This window comes from Diabrotica virgifera, chromosome 4, assembly GCF_917563875.1.
Source record: "Diabrotica virgifera virgifera chromosome 4, PGI_DIABVI_V3a".
NCBI lineage: Eukaryota > Metazoa > Arthropoda > Insecta > Coleoptera > Chrysomelidae > Diabrotica > Diabrotica virgifera.
In genome coordinates, this window is record NC_065446.1 from 164,314,768 (window position 1) to 164,330,227 (window position 15,460).

The window sequence follows — 15,460 nt, forward strand, 5'->3', positions numbered from 1 at the left end:
GGAGGTCTGCAGCCTCAGCTCAATATTCAAAACCTTTTAGTCAAGTCACTCAATCTCCGCCAAAAAGAAGAAGACCTTCAATACAAGAAAATACAGGTTATGATAAAATCTCCCACCAAAGACTACTTATTAATCCATCAGGTAGAAGAATAAATGAGCCTTCGACTTCAAAATTCAATCCTGCTCACTCTGATTCTCAAATCACTAACTCACAATCTTTATCCCAACTTCATTTGGATTTCAATCAGGCCATGTCTATGCTGAACCAATCTCACAGGGAGCTCGTCATGACCTTCATTGGGGACTTAATAAACTCAAAATCATACTCCATTCCTTACAATATGGCAGATCTAAAGACTAGCATAAACAAAAGTGTATCACCTTTCAATACAAATGTAAACCAGGGTCGGAGGGGAATAGAGGATCTCGAGCCTGAGGATTCGAGATCTTTTGACTCCTTGGTCTAGCAAACATACTCTTTATAATGAATCCTAACACTCCGATAACTATTATTCAGTGGAATATACGTTCGTATAACACTAATTCTGACAATCTAAAAATCCTTATAAAAAACCTTAACCCAGATATAATCCTTATTAGCGAATCTTGGCTCTCAAACCAACATGTTATAAGATGTAGAGGGTATCAAATAATCAGAAAAGATCGAGAGGATGGCTATGGCGGATTAATTACTCTTATCAAAAATAATATTGATTATAGGGAAATTCAAATTGCCAATCCAGGCTTCAATCATGATGTCCAATTCCAACTCACATTTCTCCCTAACTTTAATTTGAATATTCTTAATATATACTGTCCACAAGACAACTCTATCTCCAAATCCAACTGGTTTTCCCTTGTTAAATTACTTAATAAGCCATTTTTAATCATGGGTGATCTAAATTGTAATCATAAGGCATGGGGTAGTTCTAGAGACAGTCACAATGGTAGGATTATTTTTGATTCTTTGGAGGAACTTGAGCTAGTATTTCTCAATGATGGGTCCCCAACTAGACTGGTGGCCCCAGGAGGCAGTAAGTCGGTAGTAGATCTAACAATGGCATCAGTCGATGTGGCAGCCAGTGTGGGCAAGTGGTCCACTATTTCAGATACTGGAACTAGTGACCACTTCCCCATAATATGTCAGATAGGTGTATGTCCTCAATCTCCCCCGCATTCATGTAAAAGAAGAAATCTAAAGAAAGCTGATTGGTCTACTTATCATAACAATTTAAACAGCATTTTCTTAGCTTCTCCCAGGGAAGATTACGAATTTTTTACTAACTCCATATCATCGGTAGCTGATGAAACAATACCTTGGCTTCACCCTCCTAATAATTCCAAATACCACATTCCATGGTGGGATGACTCATGTGCTGAAGTCGTCTCTGCGAGAGTGTCTGCCTTAAAAAAATTTAAAAATATCCCCTCAATGGAAAACTATATCGAGGCTAAAAAGAATATAGCCAAATCAAGAAAATTCCTAAAATCAAAACGTAAAAATAGTTTCAGACTATTTTGCAGTAAATTAAATAGAAACACTCCTCTAAAAGTTGTGTGGGAGAAAATTAATAAGGTATCGGCTTCGAAACCTTCAATATATACACAATTGCCCTCTACTCCTATATCCCACGAAATTCTATGTTGCTTAACCCCCCTTTCCGCTGTCAATAAAGTATTGGTTAGATCTCCTCAAGCCCTAGAACCGCCATTTGCTCTCGACGAGTATCAGAACTCCCTCTCAATTAAATCTGACTCGGCTCCTGGTTTGGATCAGATTTCCTACTCAATGTTAAAAAATCTTCCCGTTGTTGCATCTTTGTTATTAATTCAACTTTTCAATGAAAGTCTTAGAACGGGTATAGTTCCTGTTCAGTGGAAACAATCAGTAATTTTACCTATAATCAAAAAAGATAAAGATTGTAATAATCCGTTAAACTTTAGACCAATAGCTCTTTCTTCATGTGTAGGCAAAATGCTCGAAACTCTTATAAAGAATAGAATAGAGTGGATTGTGGAACATAATAAGATTTTTAATCCACTATAACTAGGATTTAGAAGGGGTAGAGGTTGTACGGAATGCCTTACATACCTCACCTCAACAATTCAAATAGGCTTCGCTCAAAATCAATACACTGTTGGCATATTTCTAGATATCTCTTCTGCTTATGATAATGTCAATATATCACTCTTGTATTCCAAATTATTAAAGTATAACATTCCAACCCAACTGGCTAATTTGATTTTCTGCCTTCTAAATGATAGAGAGCTATTTGTCAAAGACAAACTGGGACAAACCCATGGCCCAAGAAAATCAAGTCTGGGACTACCCCAAGGTTCCCCATTAAGCCCTATCCTCTTCAACCTATATTGTCTTTCCCTGTATAATTTAATCCCCTCTTCATGCAAACTAATTCAGTATGCAGACGATTTGGTTCTTCTGATTAGAGGGAGTGATATTAATGAATTGGTAATTAATGTAAATAAATTATTGATTCAGATGGAATCATGGTTGCTAGACCACAATTTAAATCTGTCTGAGAACAAATCTTCTGCAATATTATTTACAAAAGGAAACACGAAAATCTCTCCCCCTAACGTAATATTTTGTAACCAGAATATTGGTTGGGTGGATTCAGTCAAATACCTGGGGGTAAATATTCAAAAAAACTTAAAGTGGAATTCATATGTAAACTCAATAGAACTAAAAGTAAATCGTGGCCTGAATGTGATGAGAGCTCTTTGTGGGACTTATTGGGGAAGTGATCCAAAAACCTTACAAATTGTACACAATGGTCTGATTCAGAGCCATCTGGACTTTGGCTGCCAGGTAATTTTCGATTGTCCAACTTCCTTAATTAAAAGATTGGAGAAACTAAAATACAAAAGTATCCGAATTATAACTGGATGCATGAAATCTACCCCAATTCATGCTCTCTTAAGTGAAAGTGGTCAGATCTCGCTTAAATCTAGATGGGAATGGCTTAGCTCTAAATTTATATTAAAAAATTTAATGTTAATTGGCAACCCAATTATTTCCGCTCTCGACCTGTTAGACTTGGCAATTCAAAGGAACCAAAATCATTGGAAAAACAGAAGTATTCCATTTCTAGTGCTTTTAAAAAACAAATTTAAAAGTATTTATCCCAACTTATATTTAAGTGACTTATACCCATGCCATAACTTTGAACTAGACCATCAATTATCAACAATTCCAATCATAAATATCCAATCTAATCGTTCAGATGAACTTGCCTCAGTTCAACTCCAGAAAATAATTCTAAATAAACCTAGTCACACCAAATTCTTCACGGACGGCTCGGTTGATGATGAAGGATCAGCAGGCTTTGGTGTCTTTAGCCGAGAGATCAACTATTCTTATACCAGTAAACTACCTAAGTATACCCAAATATGTACGGCTGAGATTGTCGCAATTAATCATGCCCTCCAAATTATTTTGAAAAATGGGATTAAACAAGCAATCATCTGCTCGGACTCTAAAAGTGCCTTACAGAAAATAGGCAGTACAACCTATTCTATGGAAACAGAACATTCATCGTTCATGACCAAGAGAGGCATCATTGAAGCGAAAGAAAATAACGTTAATATTAGTCTGGCATGGATTCCAGGACACTCGAATATTAAAGGGAACATGGTGGCTGATAAACTAGCTAATATAGGTAGAACTTTAAATGTAGCTGCTGGTATCACTCTTCACTATTCCAACTTTCTACCAGACATCAAGCATTCCATCTGGAATCGGTGGAAGCAAGAATGGCAGGGGAAAAATCGAAATAATTCATTTTACTCTAAAATTGTAGGTCAGATAGATAAACTCCCCTGGTACCACAATTTTGCATACCAAGACAGAAGACATATAATCACCATTATTAGAATGAGGACAGGTCATTGTGCTACTCCAGTTCACCTATTCAGGATAGGAGTAAAAGATGACCCATATTGTGACTGTGGCCGAGTTGGGTCCTTAAATCATCTGATTTTTGAGTGCCCTATAAATATGTCACCCAATTTTGACCTATATAAAGAATTAGCCAAGACAAATATCCCTACTCCCATTGAAATTTGCTTACTTATGTCCAACCTTAATCCACGTAGGATTAACCTGATCCTTAAATTCCTTAACTTAGCCAAACTTAATTTATAAATTAATCAATTCCCAAATTTGAATTAAAAAAATTAAGAAGATAAAGATATAAAAAGATATTGGACCTCCAAATGATAAAAGCCTTAACCCTTATGGTATAATATTGCCTTTCCTGTAGGGACTGTCTGGCCCTATACGAAGATGTTCCTGCTAATATATATTTAAAAAAAAATTGAGGCTTTAACATATATATTTGGAAATATTCGACTGCCCAGAGCAAGACAAGAGTATTTCCCTGGTGTAAGCTGGGCGAATTATCCCGAGGGATATAACCCAATAAAGGAAGAAGAAGAAGAAGAACATTTAAATAAAAATATATTTATATGAACTATTGAGTTGTTTTGAAATTTTACTTTTCATGAAATACAATAAAGAAATTCTTATTCAATTCACAGTATTTTATTTAAATATTTAGGTTTATTGTTCAAAACTTTGTATTATTAACCAAAAACTACATATGGCAACTCTGAAAATAATATAGCTTTTTCTCATGAGCATTTTTCAGTGCGTCATCACAGTTTTTCGATTTCTTTCTAACGCATTAAATTGTATATGACAGAAAAAAAGGCACGTCGGTGATTACTTTGGTAATTATTCTAGTTCGGTGATTATTCTAGTTGTCAATAGATGGCGCTATAATAGAAAAAAAATTATTTACTAATTATATCATGCCCCGCGAACTCTAATAAAAAACATGTAATCGTATTTATTTTCCTTCCATTTTGTCAGAGGCGCTGATGTCGGCATTGTGATTGGTGGAACATGACTTTTGACAAATCTTGCGCTATCTGTGAATCTGTGTTCAGTGTTCGTGTTCGTTCGTTCGTTGTCGTTGTTATTTTATATGGTCGGTTATGTGATGTGTTTGTGGTTTGTGTCACCATAAAAAGCTGATATTCAGTTGTGTTTTTTTGATATTTTGTAATCGAGTACCTTTTTAAAGGTAAGTTTTTCTGATTGTAAGGTAGAGATTTTCTGATTGTAGGTACTGTTTTGTTGTTAGGTCTAATGGCTCCGATCAGCTGTTGTGTGCAGGTGCAGACGGTGGAAAAGTTCAACAAGTAAACATATATTTAATCCAAATTAAATACTCATATTTCTATGTAAAATGTCACATTATTTTATAAATAAATAAGTAAGAAACAAAAGTTGTTTGTGTTTTACCTTTATTGTCCAATTGAATAAAATATTAAATATTGGAAGTACCGTATGGAGGCTAGGCTATGTACCTAGCATGGAGGCTAGATTATGGCACCCTTCCTATCCAATCAACAACAAGAGCGTTTAAAATTTCACACCCATCATGTCGAAGCTACAGACCACTTATGTGGAGGCCAGATTTGTAGTATCCTTCCATTTAACCAGGTGCCGAGATGGCGCTGAAATACGTGACATGTTTTTTAAAGAGTAAGATCGCATTCTACCAAATCACACAACACTTTTTTCTATGAATTATATAATGTAATATATTATAATCTACGAATATCATCTGTACAATTTATATAAGACTATACAAATCAAAGAAAATACCATTTTATAAATGCAATAAAGACAATTGATTTGTTTTTATGCCCAATTGCAAATAAAATTTGTCAACTGTCAGATTTAACTAAAATGTCATGTTAGAATAAATGTTATAAATGTATATTATCACGGACTTACCTTTTTTTCTATCATTTGTGACGCACTGAAAAATCCCCATGAAAAGAACATAATAGGTTTCATAATTTATTTTTTGTGTGACCAATGAGCAAACTCTTTCTACGAATTTTATTTTATTAAAAATATGATTTATAGAAGTTAAAATAATTCTAAAGTTCTTCAGATAAAGGCCATCAATTTTTGATCGGGAATTTATGTTATTTCAATGGAATTGATTTTTCATTTGTTGTTCGTGTTTTGAACAATTACCTTTGTAATTTTTATTAGAAATCAGGATATTTTCAAAATCTTGCATAGCAGTATAGCACAAGCTAACAAGCTCACAAAAAGGAATACATAATAGTTTGGAAACTGTTCGACGAATAATATCTTTAAACTATGATATTTGAAATCCTGATCATAGTAAATAAAATTTACCCACTTTTTTAATTTGATTGCACTTTTAAACACTGTAGCTGTAGTTTGGCATCCACCTATCGGCTAGCTGCTAATTTAAAGTTTAATGTTTTCTGTTCTCATTATTATTTTAGAAATGAACCAATAGGTGTCGCTTTCGTTACACTTCATTGTCATATTGATCAATCAGTTTAAAATATTTTGAAGACACCAAAGTTGAAGTTTTGTTAAATCAAAGGATATTTTTCTAGATAATTTGTAAGATGTCAAAATTGTACAATTCAGAATACCTTTGTAAAGATGAAGAGTTTAATAATTTTATGGTAAAAGTTAGTGAAGTAAATAATATTGTACAAAAATTGGCTTCAAAAGATAAACAAATACAAGAAATTGGCAACATAGAAGCGCAAAGATATCTTAATGACGATGGACAGAATTTGAATGTAGACGATAATGTAGAATTAAAAGTTAAAAATGCAAGAACACTGATTAACAAGAAAGTTCTAGAAAATGAGCAAAAAGATCCAAATAGCATGTCACAAGGTACAAGTTGACTTTTATTTCTTGGCCATTGAGTAAATAAACTTTGTTGTTAATAACGTTTTATAAAAGTGTCATCTTGTTATTATTACTTAGCCGTATTTAGGTACTACCTTCTAATAATTTTTACCAGGATAATATACGCTCTGAGCTCCGCTGGTGTCGCTCCTAGCGGTTACTAATTCAACTTTTACCGGTAATTTTTAAATTTATTATTTAATTGTTATCGCTTAATATTTACAACGCAAAAAAGTAATTAAATTGTAATCGATTTTTTTAAGATTTTTCTAATCATTTTGACGTTCTATTGATAAAATATCAATTTCTTACTTCGGATACTTTGACAATAATCGTGTAGATGGCGCTAAGATTATAATAGATTATTTATAATTAGATATTACGGAACATAAAAAAAACTTAAATTCAGTATTTAAAACGTAAATATATTTAAGGTAAAAATATATACCACAGCTTTGAGCAACTAATATTGTTTATAATTAATGTTTTTAATTTTAATTTTAAATTAATCACTTTGACATTTATGTCAAATTTCCGGTAAACGTTTACAAACTTGTCACTACTGGCGTTCGCGAATTTGTAAATATCCTCTCTACGTACGAGCTCACAGCGTATACCCCTAAGGCTACGGCTCCACGGGCGAGAAATTGACGCTAGCAGTAGCAGTAAAATGAACTTAAGGTTCCGCGGAACGGAATGGGAATAGCCGAACTGAACCGACTACGCACAAGTCCTGTAGTCGGTACAGTTCGGCTATTCCCATTCCGTTCCGCGGAACCTTAAGTTCATTTTACTGCTACTGCTAGCGTCAATTTCTCGCCCGTGGAGCCGTAGCCTAAGACTGCAAATGTGTCGCCACCATAGAGTTGTCGCCACTTGCTGCTTTTAAAGGCAATGTGTCGCCACTTTTTAAAGTGATAATAGTCCATTCACTCACGGTAAAATATTGCAAAATCTCCGGATTTTAAAGAACCGCTTGACGCGATTGACATGAAATTTGGCATACCTACTCATAGTGGTAGGGAAGCCGAAGCGGAGATTTTTGCAGTTACTCGAGCGCGTCAGAAAATCACGTGGGGAGAAACCTTGTACCCTGTAAAAAATGTACTCCTACCAAATACGGACTTTTAATACAGGGGCGTGCGCTGGGGACAGTCCGTAAAAAAATCTATCCTTAGAAAAACTGCATTGTTGCACCAACAAATAAACGATTGATTTTGTGATTTGGACTGCCCGTTTATTTTAAAATACAGTGATGAGCACGTCATGGCGCATAATAACCGGCAAAATAACGCAAAAGATGGAAAACATATTAAGTTGTGTGATAAAAAAATGAAACTAGTGGAGGTGGAAATTATCGTTACAAACGTATAAATTAACATTATATTACATAGTTTCCCACCTTTAGACGTATCGGAGGAGTATGACAACTGCCACTGTTACAGTAGAATTTTATAAAATACTCCTGTCACAGACGTCTAAAGGAGGGAAACTATGTAATGTAATGTTAATAGATTATTTATACGTTTATAACGGTAACTTCCACCTATATTAGTTTCATCTCTTTTTGTGTCGCAATTTAGGTATATTATGTTTTCCATCTTTCACGTTATTTTGGCGGTCATAAGCGCGCTCATCACTGTAGAATAATTGTCAAAAAACAGTCAATAAAAAACAGAAATTTTAACGATTCTCCCGAAAAATATGAAATTTTTTACCATCAAATAAAATAACAGAACACCTTTCTTTTCTTTCGAAAAAGGTTAAAATTTAATATTTTCTGGGAGAATCGTTAAAATTTCTGTTTTTAATTTGACAGTTTTTTGACAATTACATTTTAAAATAAACGGGCAATCCAAATTAATCGTTTATTTGTTGGTGCAACTGGACATTAAGAGGCTACAGTAGCGATCAACAGGTAGCAACAAAAACGCGGTAAAAGATTGCGGCTGTAATTTTGAATATTTTGTCGAGATATATATTTGGCACACTCGTAATATAATAAAGAATGGCGGTACAGAGCCCAATTTGAGAAATAGATTAGTACTCCAGCTGTGGGTGAAAAAACGTGATATAATTCAGGAATTTTTGAAACCTATCAGGTGTTGTAAAGGACGATGCCAGGAATAACTTCTACTAAAATGTAACCAAAAATATTGTTCGCTTTTTTTATTGCGATTTTCATTTGTTAAATTTGCAATTTTTAATGATTTTTAATTTTGCAGCTTAGGATACTGATTTTAGAGAAAAACGTTTTAATACAAAGTAGTAGTAAATTAAAAAACCTACAATTTGAGGTATAGTAAGTTTAATTTCGTTAATTGGTTATTGCAAAACAGCCTGCGAAAGGTCCAAAATGGCCGTTTTTTACAATTGCATTATTTATTGTACAAATAATTTTTTTTATTTTTTAAAGCTTTAAAATAAATATCTTTCAATTCCAAACATAAAAACATTGTAAAGCCAGATTCACGAATTTGTTGCTTAGATATTATAAATTGTTTATCCCAAAAGGTCAAATGTCGAAGGCTGTAACTTTTTGAAAAAAAAATCGTAGAGAGTTGGTGAAACATCCCATCTCCTTCTAAAGAGTTATCTTTTCATATTCTGATGTAAATAAATGCGTAAAACATTTTTAAACCTGTAATTTTTGGGTTTGAAAATAAGGGGGCAAATTTCGTTATAAACATTTAGAGCTGAAGCGGCCCTGTACATCCTATGAGTTTTTAACTTACAGATTATTGTTGCTGAAGATAAAAAGAAGATTTATAAAAAAATTAAAAATTTCTACGCCCAACTGGAGCCGAGATAATTTTTGGGTTTGAAAATAAGGGGGCAAATTTCGTTAAAAACATTTAGAGCTGAAGCGGCCCTGTACATCCTATGAGTTTCTAACTTACAGATTATTGTTGCTGAAGACGAAACGAAGATTTATAAAAAAATAAAAATTTTCTACAACCAACTGAAGCCGAGATAATTGCTTTTTTTTTCTTAAATCGTAGTGCCTTTATTTATAACAATTAAGAAATTATATTACAGTCATTGACTAAAGAAAGACTATATTATCTTAAAATAAAAATTATTATAAAATATAATTACATTTAATTATTAAAAATTATTTTTAAAATCGGTGCTTTTGCAAGCGGCCGAATTTTGCAAATGGCTCGGAAAATTTTTACGTAACTTGTATTAAATTTTGACAGAAAACAATTTAATAATATTACCATTATAATATACAGTCTATTTACCACTGTATTTGTTTTTCTTGATAAACTTTTATATGTGAAATCCAAAACGAATTGTCACTACAAGAAGAAAAAGTTTTATATTGTATATTATAGTAAGAAGTAACATTATTATTATTATATTTATATAACAATGGAAAAATTAAAAATATAGTTATACAGAGAGAGTCTGTAAAGTGGAATAAATTCAATATCTCAAATACTAATTGTTTTTTTGGAAAATGCTCAGACCCGTCGATTAGTATTTCAAATTGTCCTTTTTGACATTCAATAATAATGTATACAGGGTGTCCCAATTTAGAGATATGACGTCATCGTCGATTTTCTTAAATGGCAACACTGTCATTTTGATAGCTAATTTGATAGGGTTTGTAAAGTTATACATAACTGCAAAATATCAAATTTTTATTCTCTACCATTTACAAGATAATAGAAAATAACAAAGTTATATCTGTAATTTGGAATATAGTCAATAATTAAAATACTAACTGTTTTTTTGAAAAATGCTCAGACCCGTCGATTAGTATATCAAATTGTCCTTTTTGACATATAATAATAATGTATACAGGGTGTCCCAATTTAGAGATATGACGTCATCGTTGATTTTCTTAAATGGCAACACTGTCATTTTGATAGCTATTTTGATAGGGTGTGTAAAGTTCTATACAACTGCAAAATTTCAAATTTGTATTCTCTACCATTTAGATGATAATAAAAAATAACAAAGTTATGAAAAAGAAGTAATCAACTAATAATTGAATTTAATTATTTCAATAAATTAAGCAAAAACTCATAATGTTGCCCTCAATTATTGTCAAATTGTCAATGGGCAACGTTATGAGCATTTGCTTAATTGAAATAAATAAATTCAATTATTATTTGATTACCTCTTGTTCTTCATAACTTTGTTATTTTTTATTATCTTGTAAATGGTAGGGAATAAAATTTTGAAATTTTTCAGATGTGTATAACTTTACACACGCTATCAAAATAGCTATCAAAATGATAGTGTTGCCATTTAAGAAAATCAACGATGACGTCATATCTCTAAATTGGGACACCCTGTATACATTATTATTATATGTCAAAAATGACAATTTGATATACTAATCGACGGGTCTGAGCATTTTTCAAAAAAACAGTTAGTATTTTAATTATTGAATATATTCCAAATTACAGATATAACTTTGTTATTTTCTATTATCTTGTAAATGGTAGAGAATAAAAATTTGATATTTTGCAGTTATGTATAACTTTACAAACCCTATCAAATTAGCTATCAAAATGACAGTGTTGCCATTTAAGAAAATCGACGATGACGTCATATCTCTAAATTGGGACACCCTGTATACATTTTTATTGAATGTCAAAAAGGACAATTTGAAATACTAATCGACGGGTCTGAGCATTTTCCAAAAAAACAATTAGTATTTGAGATATTGAATTTATTCCACTTTACAGACTCTCTCTGTATATTTCATATATATGTAATTTGAAGTTTCACATATAAAAGATTATCAAGAAAAACAAATACAGTGGTAAATAGACTGTATATTATAATGGTAATATTATTAAATTGTTTTCTGACAAAATTTAATACAAGTTACGTAAAAATTTTCCGAGCGCGCGGATTTGAAGCGAGCCGGGCGATTTGCAAAATTCTTCCGCTCGCAAAAGCACCGATTTTAAAAATAATTTTTAATAATTAAATGTAATTATATTTTATAATAATTTTTATTTTAAGATAATATAAGTCTTTCTTTAGTCAATGACTGTAAAATAATTTCTTAATTGGTATAAATAAAGGCACTACGATTTAAGAAAAAAAAAACAATTATCTCGGCTTCAGTGGGTTGTAGAAAATTTTTATTTTTTTATAAATCTTTGTTTTGTCTTCAGCAACAATAATCTGTAAGTTAGAAACTCATAGGATGTACAGGGTCGCTTCAGCTCTAAATGTTTATAACGAAATTTGCCCCCTTATTTTCAAACCCAAAAATTATCTCGGCTTCAGTTGGTCGTAGAAATTTTTTATTTTTTTATAAATCTTCGTTTTATCTTCAGCAACAATAATCTGAAGTTAGAAACTCATATGATGTACAGGGCCGCTTCAGCTCTAAATGTTTTTAACGAAATTTGCCCCCTTATTTTCAAACCCAAAAATTAGAGATTTAAAAATGTTTTACGCATTTATTTACATCAGAATATGAAAACATAACTCTTTAGAAGGAGATTAGATGTTTCACCAACTCTCTACGATTTTTTTTCAAAAAGTTATAGCCTTCGACATTTGACCTAAACAATTTGTAATATCTAAGCAACAAATTCGTTAATCTGGCTTTACAATTTTTTTATGTTTAGAATTGAAAGGTCTCCATTTTAAAGCTTTAAAAAATAAAAAAAATTATTTGTACAATAAATAATGCAATTGTAAAAGACGGCCATTTTGGAAATTTCGCAGGCTGTTTTGCAATAACCAATTAACAAAATTAAACATACCATACCTCAAATTGTAGGTTTTTAAATTTACTACAACTTTGTATTAAAAAGTTTTTCTCTAAAATCAATATCCTAAGCTGCAAAATTAAAAATCAATAAAAATTGCAAATTTAACAAATGAAAATCGCAATAAAAAAAAAGCGCACAATATTTTTGGTTACATTTTAGTAGAAGTTATTGCTGGCATCGTCCTTTACAACACCTGATAGGTTTCAAAAATTCCTGAATTATATTCTGAAATCGACCTATTTTTTACCCACAGCCTGGGGTATAGTATGTGGAAATTACTCTGTAATTAAATACAATATTAAAAAACGAGCCTGTACCGCCATTAAGACGAACAAAGAAATACACTTTCTTCAAATAAACTTTTTTCCCATGCCTATAGATTTTGTGCCATTTTGAACTTACTAAAATTTTGTTCTGAAGTTATTTCCTTGTGGTATTTTTATAATGAAGTATTTTCGATGGGAAATAAGCCACAATTTTACTAAAATTTTTTATTTCTAACAAGAAATCGAACATATTATCTATAACTAATAACTAATTAGGCAACATAGAGAAATTGACACTGTTATTTTGAGAAACCTGCGTCAGATTTTCTCTTATCTGGGCATCGATTTTTGACCCAACGAATACGTTCGATAACGAAGCGAAGGGTCAAAAATCGAGGCCCCATTCTATTATCTTTATGGATATCTCTTCAGTGCAGTCGTTTTCATTCATTTTAAGAATTCGTTATTGTTGTTTCATAGGAAAGTAGTGTTTATTTATAGTTAATTTATTATATTTTTGTGTAATAAAAATAAGTTGTTGGTCATTTGAAAAAAAATAGATTATTGTTATAATTGTGAGTTTTAGTGAGGTATATGTATAATATTTTACGTAAAAATATTTCGAATTCTAATGCGAGTATATAAAGTTAAAGGCCTTTGGCGCTCTATGAACTAAATAAAATAAGACGGCTCTTGCTTCGCTTTACAACGAAATGAATATTTATTATTATTATTTCGTGCAAATACAGTATTTTTCATGATCATCTTTCAGTGCGTCACAGTTTTTCGATTTCTTTCTAACGCATTAAATTGTATGTGACAGAAAAAAAGGCACGTCGGTGATTACATTTCGTCGGTGAGATTTTTATAACATTTATTCTAGTTATTCTAGTTGTCGATAGATGGCGCCATAATAAAAAAATATTTTTTTTAATTAGATAATAATATTACAAATATAATCTCTATAATTTATAAGACTATACAAATCAAAGAAAATACCATTTTATAAATGCAAGAAACACTTTTGATTTGTTTTTATTCCAAATTGAAAATAAAATGTGACAACTGTCAGATTTAACTAAAATTTCATGTTAGAATAAATGTCATAAATGTGTATTATCACGGACTAACCCTTTTTTTATCATTTGTTACGCACTGAAAAATGATCATGAGAAATACTGTACCTATGTTAACATAAAATTTTCAAAAATTTTGGTTTAATTTTATAAATATTTATTTACTAATAGTGTAGGAAACAAAGGTTGAACCTTGCAAAATGGACACAAGTCCGGTTTTATTTTTTTTTCTGGTATATCAAGGGGTGCTTATTATAAGACTAACTTTTTCTGAAAAAATTTCGCCCCGGAACCTCCCTTTTCACCCCTTTAAAAGGGGTAATTTGTGGTTTTTGCGGAACATAGCCCTTCCTGTAACTTTTACAAAAAATTTCTTTTATAGAAATATGAGGAGGACTATATTTTCTACGATTTATTTCCAACACCATCTCTCTATCGTCCACCGTTTAGCAGGGGTGGCGCCCTAAAATTGACAAGTTTTTAAAAAAGATGTTTTTAAAAAAATAATATTTTTCCCTAACTGTAACGGAAATTAAGAAGAAATCCTGCGGTAATTATTCACAAATAATTGACTGATTTTTTAGTACAGGTTTTACTTAAGAGTAATTGCCCTTTTTTTAATTACAGGGTGTTACATTTTAAAAAACCTCTTTTTATACCATCTGAACCGTTTATGCTAGAGTAAAAAGACTTTCAGCAATTACCCACGTACTGGTGCTATTTACAAATTTGTATAATGCACCCCCATTTTTTACCTGGAACCACCCCAAAAAGAAGAAGAATTAATAAATAAATTGATTTTCTTGGAATCCTTCACACACAATGCCCTTTATTAATATGCTTTATACATCATTTTGTGGACGTTATTATTACCCATGCATGGACACCAAAAGCAATTTCCTAGTGCAACCCCTGAAGCAAAAAAAAATAAATAAAATGGGGGGTTGAAATTTTTTTTTTGTTTTTTGCTTTTTGATCCATATGGGCATATGCTTCATCAATAGTGCTTTTCAAAAATATATATGGTTATTGCAACATCTTTGCAAAAACCACCCCTATCCTTGAAAATATACTGCAGAAACTACCCCTATCCCTTGGCGAGCATGTTTTTACGATTTTCTCATTACCTATGTATTCTTTTTAAACAAAACTTATACAAGGTTAAAGACCACTATTTACTCTAAAAATTATGTCCTATTCATTTTTTCGTATAAGCAACCGTTACGGCACAGTGGCGCCGTAAACCTCATATATGCTTTGACGGGCTCCAGTTTTTGTTTTTTTTTCGTCATCTGTTCGTTTTATTGATAAAGTACTTATGCAAAATAAAACAACACAGTGTAACCTACAAATTATGACTTATGCACATTTTACATTCTTTGCTCCCCAAAGCCACAGTGGTGGCCCAAAATAAATTTTTGCATATTTTCGCCACCTACATGCATTTTATTGCATTAATGCTACCTTAAGAGCACAATATTTACCCTTAGGTGGTCGCTACGCAGTGGCGGATCCAGGGAGGGGTGATGGGGGAGATCACCTCCCCCCCTCAAACCAAGTGATATTATATTCAAAGATTATAAA

The 15,460-nt window shown here is 31.8% G+C and overlaps 1 protein-coding gene and 1 long non-coding RNA gene across 2 annotated transcripts in view; both read left to right on the top strand.

Moving 5' to 3' along the window:
- Positions 1-4,838: 4,838 nt before the first annotated feature.
- LOC126883224 (uncharacterized) lies at positions 4,839-5,313 on the top strand. Its single transcript, XR_007697575.1, has 2 exons — positions 4,839-5,108; positions 5,169-5,313. It is a non-coding gene; the product is annotated as an uncharacterized LOC126883224 (long non-coding RNA).
- Positions 5,314-6,425: 1,112 nt separating this feature from the next.
- LOC114332325 (tetratricopeptide repeat protein 12-like) overlaps positions 6,426-15,460 on the top strand; it is a 98,760-nt gene continuing 89,725 nt past the window's right edge. Inside the window, exon 1 of the mRNA XM_050648501.1 lies at positions 6,426-6,766. Coding sequence (XP_050504458.1) covers positions 6,487-6,766 — 280 coding nt within the window. The 5' untranslated portion in view covers positions 6,426-6,486. The remainder of the gene's footprint in view (positions 6,767-15,460) is intronic.